A 12,500-nucleotide genomic window follows, 5' to 3' on the forward strand; every position below is an offset into this window, starting at 1 on the left:
ACAGACAGACTATGCAAAGGAATCTACCATTTATTTACTTCCTTTGATTAGAAGACAATAATTTGTTAGAATTCTGACGTCACTACAAGGACTTAAGCATCAAGACATCTTTAAATCCAGGGGCATTACCCCGCCCCCCTCCACACCCTCCCGCCACCCATCCCCACCCCACCTTCACAGCCACCACTTTTTCCAGGATGATCTCCCGCAGGCCCGACGCCTGCAGTCCACAGGGGGAGCTGTCAGTGTCAGGTCACCGTGAGGCCACACAGCGGAGGTGATCCCGCACTGCCGCTGACTCACTTCCAGTGGGCCCTCCAGTGGATCAGATCGCGCTGTGGAGTCAGCAGAAAAGAGGAGGCTGACAGGCTGTCAAAGGTGGGCAGCAAAACGGAACAGACTGTCCACACTATCTCCTATAGAGAAGCACGAGCAGTCTGGAGCCAGTTCAGAGAGCAATGGAGAAACAAACACCAAGCTAGATGGAAGGAGGACGCTCTCTGGTCATTAAACAAAGCACAGCAAGTTGTCCTCTTCCGACTGAGAACTGTGCATTGTAAGTTCCTTTCCCACCTCTACAGACTGAGAACTGTGCATTGTAAGTTCCTTTCCCACCTCTACAGACTGTGGACATTGTAGGCTCCTTTCCCACCTCTACAGACTGAGAACTGTGCATTGTAAGTTCCTTTCCCACCTCTACAGACTGAGAACTGTGCATTGTAAGTTCCTTTCCCTCCTCTACAGACTGAGAACTGTGCATTGTAAGTTCCTTTCCCACCTCTACAGACTGAGAACTGTGCATTGTAGGTTCCTTTCCCACCTCTACAGACTGAGAACTGGACATTGTAGGCTCCTTTCCCACCTCTACAGACTGTGGACATTGTAGGTTCCTTTCCCACCTCTACAGACTGAGAACTGTGCATTGTAAGTTCCTTTCCCACCTCTACAGACTGAGAACTGGACATTGTAGGCTCCTTTCCCACCTCTACAGACTGTGGACATTGTAGGCTCCTTTCCCACCTCTACAGACTGTGGACATTGTAGGTTCCTTTCCCACCTCTACAGACTGAGAACTGTGCATTGTAGGTTCCTTTCCCACCTCTACAGACTGAGAACTGGACATTGTAGGCTCCTTTCCCACCTCTACAGACTGAGAACTGTGCATTGTAGGCTCCTTTCCCACCTCTACAGACTGAGAACTGTGCATTGTAAGTTCCTTTCCCACCTCTACAGACTGTGGACATTGTAGGCTCCTTTCCCACCTCTACAGACTGTGGACATTGTAGGCTCCTTTCTCACCTCTACAGACTGTGGACATTGTAGGCTCCTTTCTCACCTCTACAGACTGTGGACATTGTAGGCTCCTTTCCCACCTCTACAGACTGTGGACATTGTAGGCTCCTTTCCCACCTCTACAGACTGAGAACTGTGCATTGTAAGTTCCTTTCCCACCTCTACAGACTGTGGACATTGTAGGTTCCTTTCCCACCTCTACAGACTGAGAACTGTGCATTGTAAGTTCCTTTCCCACCTCTACAGACTGAGAACTGGACATTGTAGGCTCCTTTCCCACCTCTACAGACTGTGGACATTGTAGGCTCCTTTCCCACCTCTACAGACTGTGGACATTGTAGGTTCCTTTCCCACCTCTACAGACTGAGAACTGTGCATTGTAAGTTCCTTTCCCACCTCTACAGACTGAGAACTGGACATTGTAGGCTCCTTTCCCACCTCTACAGACTGAGAACTGTGCATTGTAGGCTCCTTTCCCACCTCTACAGACTGAGAACTGTGCATTGTAAGTTCCTTTCCCACCTCTACAGACTGTGGACATTGTAGGCTCCTTTCCCACCTCTACAGACTGTGGACATTGTAGGCTCCTTTCTCACCTCTACAGACTGTGGACATTGTAGGCTCCTTTCTCACCTCTACAGACTGTGGACATTGTAGGCTCCTTTCACACCTCTACAGACTGTGGACATTGTAGGCTCCTTTCTCACCTCTACAGACTGGACATTGTAGGCTCCTTTCCCACCTCTACAGACTGAGAACTGTGCATTGTAAGTTCCTTTCCCACCTCTACAGACTGAGAACTGGACATTGTAGGCTCCTTTCCCACCTCTACAGACTGTGGACATTGTAGGCTCCTTTCCCACCTCTACAGACTGTGGACATTGTAGGTTCCTTTCCCACCTCTACAGACTGAGAACTGTGCATTGTAAGTTCCTTTCCCACCTCTACAGACTGAGAACTGGACATTGTAGGCTCCTTTCCCACCTCTACAGACTGAGAACTGTGCATTGTAGGCTCCTTTCCCACCTCTACAGACTGAGAACTGTGCATTGTAAGTTCCTTTCCCACCTCTACAGACTGTGGACATTGTAGGCTCCTTTCCCACCTCTACAGACTGTGGACATTGTAGGCTCCTTTCTCACCTCTACAGACTGTGGACATTGTAGGCTCCTTTCTCACCTCTACAGACTGTGGACATTGTAGGCTCCTTTCACACCTCTACAGACTGTGGACATTGTAGGCTCCTTTCCCACCTCTACAGACTGTGGACATTGTAGGCTCCTTTCCCACCTCTACAGACTGAGAACTGTGCATTGTAAGTTCCTTTCCCACCTCTACAGACTGTGGACATTGTAGGCTCCTTTCCCACCTCTACAGACTGTGGACATTGTAGGCTCCTTTCCCACCTCTACAGACTGAGAACTGTGCATTGTAGGCTCCTTTCCCACCTCTACAGACTGAGAACTGTGCATTGTAGGTTCCTTTCCCACCTCTACAGACTGTGGACATTGTAGGCTCCTTTCCCACCTCTACAGACTGTGGACATTGTAGGCTCCTTTCCCACCTCTACAGACTGAGAACTGTGCACTGTAGGTTCCTTTCCCACCTCTACAGACTGAGAACTGTGCACTGTAGGCTCCTTTCCCACCTCTACAGACTGAGAACTGTGCATTGTAAGTTCCTTTCCCACCTCTACAGACTGAGAACTGTGCATTGTAAGTTCCTTTCCCACCTCTACAGACTGAGAACTGTGCATTGTAAGTTCCTTTCCCACCTCTACAGACTGAGAACTGGACATTGTAAGTTCCTTTCCCACCTCTACTGTCCCCAGCTGATGAATGCCCATGCAGCACGGGTTCGCAGACACCAGAGCACTTGCTTCAGTTCTGCCCAGTTTTTGGTGCACTGAGGAGGAAAACCTGGCCCTGTGTGGTTGAACTCCGCGAGAAGCTCTGGGAACCACCTGGTGCACTGCAGAGGACGGCGGACTTCGCGCTGCAGACCGGATGGACCATCTGACAGCATGACCTTAAGAAGGCGGAAGAAGAAGTGTTGTCTGGCCTGATTTCAGATACGCAGGGCACCACCTGCTAAGCTCCCTAATGGCAGAGCCAGACACAGTGAGACCCGCTACCACGCCTCCACACGATAGTCTCTAAGATCCGCTGACACCGAGCACCTCGATTCACAAGACGCGTGGCAAGGATCGAAACTCAGGTCACACTGAGAACAGGGCACGAAACGCCACCAACCTGGGGGCTTTTTTTCTGGTGATGGAGGGGTGTGGGGAGGGAGGGGGGGGGAAGGTGTGTGTGTGTGTGTGTGTGTGTGTGTGTGTGTGTGTGTGTGTGTGTGTGTGTGTGTGTGTGTGTGTGTGTGTGTGTGTGTGAGCATTTAAATGAGGATGAGCATTAAGTCGATAGTGCTATGGAGGTCCATTTCGGTTTGCGACAACGTGATATGGCTGTGTTCTACGCTTCCTTACGCATACTCACGCACGCGCGCGCGCGCGCGCACACACACACACACACACACACACATACACACACGCACACACATCAGTACAGAGCATAATAGCAACAATAGTCGTAATAAACAGTAGCAGCAGTGGCAGTAGTAATAGTAGTTGTTACGGCAGCAGCAGCCATAGTAAGTAGTAATGATAACAGCAACACCTATGACATTCCTTTACAAGCGTTCACATCGCCACTGACCCACGACTGACTTCAAGCACGGCTGGAGCGATGCTCCTCCAACACACGCCGTCAAGACTGAATGGAAACCTCTCTCAGCTATATGTCTTTACAAGACAAACTCACAGCCAAGGGCAGACCTTCTTCAACAGCTGTCTGGGAGGAATTCTCCAGATCCGCTGGCCAGACAGAGTCAGCAACATCAACCTGTGGAAGAAGACATAAATGCCAACAGAAAACCGAAAGGTGGGGACGGATCGGGCACATACTACGAAAACCAGTGCCAAGCAATGTCACCAGACAGGCCCTGACGTGGAACCCCCAAGGGAAGAGAGAGAGAGAGAGAGAGAGAGAGAGAGAGAGAGAGAGAGAGAGAGAGAGGCCGACCTGAGAAACAGCTGGTGAAGAGAACTCCAGGCAGACACCCAGAAGATGGGCCTTACCTGGATCCGGGTAGAGGTAAAGGCACAGGATGGGGGACTATGGAGGTCTTTTGTTGATGGTCTGTACCTTAGATAAGGTGAAAGGCTTTACCTGGAGCCTGGTAGAGGTAAAGTCATGGAGCCAGATGGAGGTAAAGTCACAGGATGATGATTATGGAGGTCTGTTTGGTGAAGGTCTGTTCCACAGAAGGAGGAAGTAAGTAAGTAAGGCAAATCTTTGTAACCTCCCACTGCTTCAAGATTCAGCAAGGTACAGGATTCTGCTCCACGGACTGTTCAGCCATTGCAGACAGACCTATTCACGCTCCACTGTGTGAACTCCATAAGCCGCAAATTCCACTGTCTTTTGGAACAGACGTTGGGCGATGAAGTGGAGTGTAACGACCTATTGGCAGAGAGCCCCGGAGAGCTGAAGTTGTTCAGAACTCTACAAGACCTTAAACATCGTACAGTTCAAGAACTGGGTATTGGTTCGGTGAATGTTTCGTTTCTAGAGGTTGGATGTCCGTTTGGCATTCCAAGGGAGTGTGGGGGTGGGGGTCCTGGACAGACGTTGGCCACAGTTAGCTGGTTTATGATCTGACTCAACATCCGAGCGAGTATGACGAAAACGGGTAGGCTACACTGTTATGTCCGCAGTTGAGGGGACGCATTGTCGTGGTACACTTTCCATTTATCAGTACATGCTCCATTCCACTCATCATCCACTCCACTCTTTCAGTCACTGCAGTGTCAAGTCTCCTAAACAGGAGTTCCGAGGCCAAAAGGGAGATAATTATATTATGAAAACACACACACACACACACACACACACACACACACACACACACACACACACAAGGAACCAGTTCATTAATCACCCGTGTTTATCCCCGCAGTAAACGGGACCAAAAGTGTTCAGAAGAATAAAAACCACAAGTGCACTGCTCTTCCTCAAACTAGCGGCTTTGGAGGTACGACAGGACTAACTTGAGCATAAATGAGAGTTTTTTAAAACCACTTCCCCACCCCAAATGCTGATCAGTTTTAAAGGTTAAAAGTTGACCCAGTACTGCTTGTGATGCTTCCCCCATTACTTTATGGTGAACGAAAACATCTGGGCTTGGATTTATTATTCAGTCTAAAATAGCATGCCATACATCATCCACTGAGCCCAGCAGGTCATTGTGCGGTGTCCAGTTTTTAATCTCCTGGGATTTACTATCAAGGAGTATCTCTCTCTCTCTCTCTCTCTCTCTCTCTCTCTATATATATATATATATATATGTATATATATATTAAAATAAAAATAGATAAATGAATAAATGTGTGCGTGTATATGTATATGATACAAAGGCATCAAGCTCAGCACCAAAATCAAAACCTGCAGAGCTGTTGTGCTGACCACCTTGTTGTACTGCTGTGAAACATGGACGACGTATCGCCGTCACTTTCAACAACTTGAGCAGTTTCACCAGAGATGCATACGAAAGATCCTCGGCATAAAGTGGCAAGACAGGGTCTCCAACCTCCAGGTCCTAGACAGGAGTGGCCTGCTCAGCATCGAAAGCCTGCTGATCCAGTGCCAGCTACGCTGGACAGGACACGTTGTCCGCATGACAGACAGCAGGATCCCGAAGATGCTTTTGTATGGCCAGCTGAAGGAAGGCCACCGCGAACTTGGAAGACCCTGCAAGCGCTTCAAGGACACCTTGAAGATAAACATCAAAGCCTGTGACATAGACATCTCTTCCTGGGAAACTGATGAAAAAAAACCCCGAAAACAACGGAAAAGAAAGAAAAGAAAAGAAAAAAAAAGAAAAAGATAGTTCCATTGCCATCCTCACGGAAAAAAAAAAGAAAAAAAGTCGCAACTATTTACTTATCAATATTTGTTTTATTTCTAATGTAGTATTCTTTATTTTTTTCTTATGCATGTTTGGTGCATATCTGTTATGCGTGTACGTGTGAATGTGTCTCCGTGTTTTACATTTATTTGCTTATTTATCATCGTTGTTGTCTCTTTTTTTTTACTTATTTATTTCTTTATTATTATTATTATTATTACTACTACTTTTTTTATATTATATTCATTTATTTATTTATTTATGTACGCTTATAGTTGACTTCATCAAATTTTTGCACCTTATACATATTATTAGTAGTGGTAGTAATTATTTTTTAATGTATTTATCTATTATTTATTCACCTCTTTTTCTTTTTTTTTTAATTATTTTTTTCTCAAGGCCTGACTAAGCGCGTTGGGTTACGCTGCTGGTCAGGCATCTGCTTGGCAGATGTGGTGTAGTAGCGTATATGGATTTATCCGAACGCAGTGACGCCTCTTTGAGCTACTGAAACTGAAACTGAAACTGATGCCTGCTGTCGCTGGAGGATGCTGTGCTCTGGTGGCATAAAGACGTTTGAAAACAAGAGAACGCTGGCCATTAAGGAGAAGCGTGAGCGAAAGAAGCAGGACTCAGCTTATGGAGACGTTTTCCCTTGCAACAGCTGTGGGAAGTGCTGCGCATCCAGAATTGGCCTCTTCTCCCATATGAGGACACACACCGACAGATAAGCCTGCCTGCCTACTCATCCGTCGGTCCGACGGGAGACTCCATCATCACATATATGTATGATATATATATATATATATATATATATGATATATATATATATATGAATATATGTATATATACAGAGAGAGAGATAGAGAGAGAGAGTTGTCTCTTACAGATGACATCTATTTAGTGTTGCTTACAAGCCAAACCACAGCGTGGACGTTACTATGAAAACCAGACCCCGGTGACAGAATTCCTTCTGCACAAAACAAACATCACGCCACTCTGCCTTCTCAATGTTTCCCCGTCCCCATTTGTCCGTCCCCACTACCTCTCTGATGCATGCTATTCTTAGTGTGTGTGTGTGTGTGTGTGTGTGTGTGTGTGTGTGTGTGTGTGTGTGTGTGTGTGTGTGTGTGTGTGTGTGTGTGTGTGTGTGTGTGTGTGTGTGTGTGTGTGTGTGTGTGTGCGCGCGTGCGTGCGTGCGTGCGTGCGTGCGTGCGTGCGTGTTGTTTTGCAAAATGAGAAGGCAAAAAAGAAAAAAAAAAAAAAAAAAAGAAAAAAGAAGAAAAAGAAGAGAAGTATAGCTCAAATATTAGACAAATATGGAAATGTAAATAATGTCGACAGTCAATCGAATTGAAAAAAAAAGAGTGGTGTTATTCATGCTGGTGGATTTTTTTTAATTTTTAATTTTTTTAAAAATTATAATCAACTTGATAAGAAACTTGATATCATATTGACACCATTCCTCGTTTTTACATTTCCAATATTTCAATGCGGCAAGTAACACTGTTTCTGAATTCAAAACGAAACCCAATGCCATAAACAACGGACAGGTTGATAGCGGTCAGATAATGCTACGCCATTAGAATTGCAAAATGATTCTGAGGTGAATATAAAAAAAAGATACCCAAAAACCTCTTCCGAATAAAAGCATATTTTTGACTTTTAAATGGATGACAACGGACACCGCTCCAGCTTTACACAATTCTTATGTTGATCTATCTATAAAAAGTCTTTGATTTGATTTGATTTGAATAACAACACCCAAGATGACCCATCATGAGGACAGTCTGCAAGGTTTGATGTTCTTTTTTTTATCTTCATTATGATTTTTGGAATCAGTTCAATCAATACGATATTTGACTCGTTTATAACCCCATGGGTGTGATTACAGGAAAGACAAATATAATTCTCTCTTTACTTTTTTGTGCCCCAGAATTTAGGATATTTTGTTTTCCATATTTTGATGATGAATGATGATGGGAGTGATGACGAAGCTGTAATGGGGTCCATTTTGTTTCGGGGACCACGTGACAAGGCTGTACTGTCATGATGTATTATCCACGTGACAAGGCTGTACTCTCATGATGTATTATCCACGTGACAAGGCTGTACTCTCATGATGTATTATCCACGTGACAAGGCTGTACTCTGATGATGTATTATCCACGTGACAAGGCTGTACTCTCATGATGCATTATCCACGTGACAAGGCTGTACTCTCATGATGCATTATCCACGTGACAAGGCTGTACTCTCATGATGTATTATCCACGTGACAAGGCTGTACTCTCATGATGCATTATCCACGTGACAAGGCTGTACTCTCATGATGCATTATCCACGTGACAAGGCTGTACTCTCATGATGCATTATCCACGTGACAAGGCTGTACTCTCATGATGCATTATCCACGTGACAAGGCTGTACTCTCATGATGTATTATCCACGTGACAAGGCTGTACTCTGATGATGCATTATCCACGTGACAAGGCTGTACTCTCATGATGCATTATCCACGTGACAAGGCTGTACTCTCATGATGTATTATCCACGTGACAAGGCTGTACTCTGATGATGCATTATCCACGTGACAAGGCTGTACTCTGATGATGCATTATCCACGTGACAAGGCTGTACTCTGATGATGCATTATCCACGTGACAAGGCTGTACTCTGATGATGCATTATCCACGTGACAAGGCTGTACTCTGATGATGCATTATCCACGTGACAAGGCTGTACTCTCATGATGCATTATCCACGTGACAAGGCTGTACTCTCATGATGTATTATCCACGTGACAAGGCTGTACTCTGATGATGCATTATCCACGTGACAAGGCTGTACTCTGATGATGCATTATCCACGTGACAAGGCTGTACTCTGATGATGCATTATCCACGTGACAAGGCTGTACTCTGATGATGCATTATCCACGTGACAAGGCTGTACCCTCATGATGCATTATCCACGTGACAAGGCTGTACTCTCATGATGTATTATCCACGTGACAAGGCTGTACTCTCATGATGTATTTTCCACGCGTCAACCACACTCAAGAACTACACACACCTGGTGCTGGGTCAGAGATTTTGTTTAGCAACACCCCTAGACTTACAAGGAAAACAACCCCAAGTCAGTGCTGCTTATGCTACCGATTCAGCAACAACACATTTGGTTCTCCCGGCCGACGGGCGCAATAGCCGAGTGGTTAAAGCGTTGGACTGTCAATCTGAGGGTCCCGAGTTCGAATCACGGTGACGGCGCCTGGTGGGTAAAGGGTGGAGATTTTTACGATCTCCCAGGTCAACATATGTGCAGACCTGCTAGCGCCTGAACCCCCTTCGTGTGTATATGCAAGCAGAAGATCAAATACGCACGTTAAAGATCCTGTAATCCATGTCAGCGTTCGGTGGGTTATGGAAACAAGAACATACCCAGCATGCACCCCCCCGAAAACGGAGCATGGCTGCCTACATGGCAGGGTAAAAACGGTCATACACGTAAAAGCCCACTCGTGTGCATACGAGTGAACGCTGAAGAAGAAGAAGAAGGTTCTCCCGGCCTCATTGTTTATTAATTTCAACACCCCTAAAGACGCATCCGTGAAGTGGATGACGCTCGAGATTGTGGTCCAAGTTTTTGGGTAGGAGATGTCCTATGGCCGAAAAAAAATTCACCTCTGATGGTGCCGTTATTCAGAAACGTTGGGTATTTCTCCATGGCGGCGGGTCGCCGTGTCACTGTCCTGTGCAATGGCGGCTTTGTCGGGTTCCCTCAGCCTGGTCTCATTAGCTAAACAAGGTCAGACATCAGAAAGTACCCCAGAGGTAGTCCTATACAGGCTTCTCGTTATGTGAAGTGGATATCTTGTCGTTGCAGTTAGTGTGTTCTATAATTTATGGAGCACTTAACATGTGCATGCAACACAGAAGTGATTGTTTATGAACTATGCATCACTCTCTGAACGCGGGAGAACAAGCGACGCCCCAGCTCTTTCTTTGTTGTTCGCCCAGTGCTGAGCCTTGTCTGAGAGCAAGGGGGTGTACTTCAGAGAACACTGAAGATATACTGTGGAGTTGTGAGCATCACAACAACCACTGCTGAAGCCATACACCACTTTGTAGTAGCCAACGATCGCAGGGACATTGTTTTAGCGATTGTGTCAGTTTTTGTTTCAGGTTCAGGGAGGTGTCAAAGGGTTCGGAGCGAAGCATATACGCTACGCCACATCTGCTTTGATAAAAAAGAAAAACGAAAAAAGCGATTGAAGAGCCTCCAACTGACTACCTCGATGTCTGAGGTTGTTCAACTGACTGACTACCTCAATGTCTGAGGTTGTTCAACTGACTGACTACCTCAATGTCTGAGGTTGTTCAACTGACTGACTACCTCAATGTCTGAGGTTGTTCAACTGACTACCTCGATGTCTGAGGTTGTTCAACTGACTGACTACCTCAATGTCTGAGGTTGTTCAACTGACTACCTCAATGTCTGAGGTTGTTCAACTGACTGACTACCTCAATGTCTGAGGTTGTTCAACTGTCTGACTACCTCAATGTCTGAGGTTGTTCAACTGACTGACTACCTCAATGTCTGAGGTTGTTCAACTGACTACCTCAATGTCTGAGGTTGTTCAACTGACTACCTCAATGTCTGAGGTTGTTCAACTGACTGACTACCTCAATGTCTGAGGTTGTTCAACTGACTACCTCGATGTCTGAGGTTGTTCAACTGACTACCTCAATGTCTGAGGTTGTTCAACTGACTACCTCAATGTCTGAGGTTGTTCAACTGACTACCTCAATGTCTGAGGTTGTTCAACTGACTGACTACCTCAATGTCTGAGGTTGTTCAACTGACTGACTACCTCAATGTCTGAGGTTGTTCAACTGACTACCTCGATGTCTGAGGTTGTTCAACTGACTACCTCAATGTCTGAGGTTGTTCAACTGACTACCTCGATGTCTGAGGTTGTTCAACTGACTACCTCAATGTCTGAGGTTGTTCAACTGACTACCTCAATGTCTGAGGTTGTTCAACTGACTACCTCGATGTCTGAGGTTGTTCAACTGACTACCTCAATGTCTGAGGTTGTTCAACTGACTGCCTCGATGTCTGAGGTTGTTCACCTCGCAACGAGAGACTAGAGACTTGTGTGAGAGGTCCAAAAGGACACACTCTGTCCATCAGTGTGTCGTTTATCACGTGCTGTGAACAGACATTTTCCACAAGTGTGTCTTATAGCTTTATCACGTTATATGAACAGACATTCAGTCAGTAAAACCGAACGCTCTCCGACCCTCACTGTAACCATGACGGTGTCGCGAACGCAAACAGGCATTCACCATGCCCTAGGCTGCTGTACGCGACATAAAAACATTGTGACGAACCTGTTACTTTCTTACAGTCGTCACCAACTATGGCCATTATGAAACGGAACAAAATGACATGAGGATTTTCTTTGCTGCACACTTTTAATCATCGTGGGTTCATAACTTTTGTACTGGAAACGCAGAATAGACGATGCAAACCGCCTGTGACTATACGGATTAATGTAACCAGGCTGTTGTATTTTATTTTGTTTTTTCCAGATGGAACTGTACGCACGAGAAATCCCTATTATTAACAATAATCAGTCCATGCCATCTGTATTAGCCAGTGGCTGTTGAATAACCTACGCTCTCATTTGGCTATAGCTACTGAACCTGCAAACACAGTAGTGCTACAGAACGACTGATTTCTCGCTTCTTCCATTGACAGCCTTGGCCAACTGTTGCAACGTGTGAGGCGCATCGTGACGTCTGTGACTGACATATCTCGAGCATTATGTTGCTTCGTGTGCGGAACCCCTAATACATACTCTTGTTAGCTTTTAAGCCTTGTTACATTATGTGAAAAGTCTCTGAATAATTAATACCTTTATATGGTTGTAGATTGAAGAGGGATGGCGCTTGGCGAGAGGAGACTCCAAGCTGATCTCAGCTGACCATCTAACCTATCGTGGCTGTTGCTGCAGCAGTTAAACACAGCCCGTTGCCTTGGTATCGTTGCAGTGTCCCGAGGACCTCAGCAAGGCAGTGACTTCAGCGGCGGCCAGTCAGCCAGTCCCTTCACCTTCCCCTCCCCCTTCTCCTCCTCCTCCCACCCTCCGGGTTTCCTGGACACCGCGGCCAGCACGGCGTCATCCGGAAACCTTCCCGCCAGCGGAAGTGGGTCACTTCCCCTGCCCACCGGTCACC

At 46.1% G+C, this 12,500-nt stretch overlaps 1 protein-coding gene across 1 annotated transcript in view; it reads left to right on the plus strand.

Moving 5' to 3' along the window:
• LOC143283456 (uncharacterized) overlaps positions 1–12,500 on the plus strand; it is a 23,788-nt gene that overhangs the window by 9,894 nt on the left and 1,394 nt on the right. The window contains exon 6 of the mRNA XM_076589695.1: positions 12,315–12,500. This exon is cut by the window's right edge and continues 1,394 nt beyond it. Coding sequence (XP_076445810.1) covers positions 12,315–12,500 — 186 coding nt within the window. The remainder of the gene's footprint in view (positions 1–12,314) is intronic.

The sequence above is a fragment of the Babylonia areolata genome, chromosome 6 (assembly GCF_041734735.1).
Source record: "Babylonia areolata isolate BAREFJ2019XMU chromosome 6, ASM4173473v1, whole genome shotgun sequence".
NCBI lineage: Eukaryota > Metazoa > Mollusca > Gastropoda > Neogastropoda > Buccinidae > Babylonia > Babylonia areolata.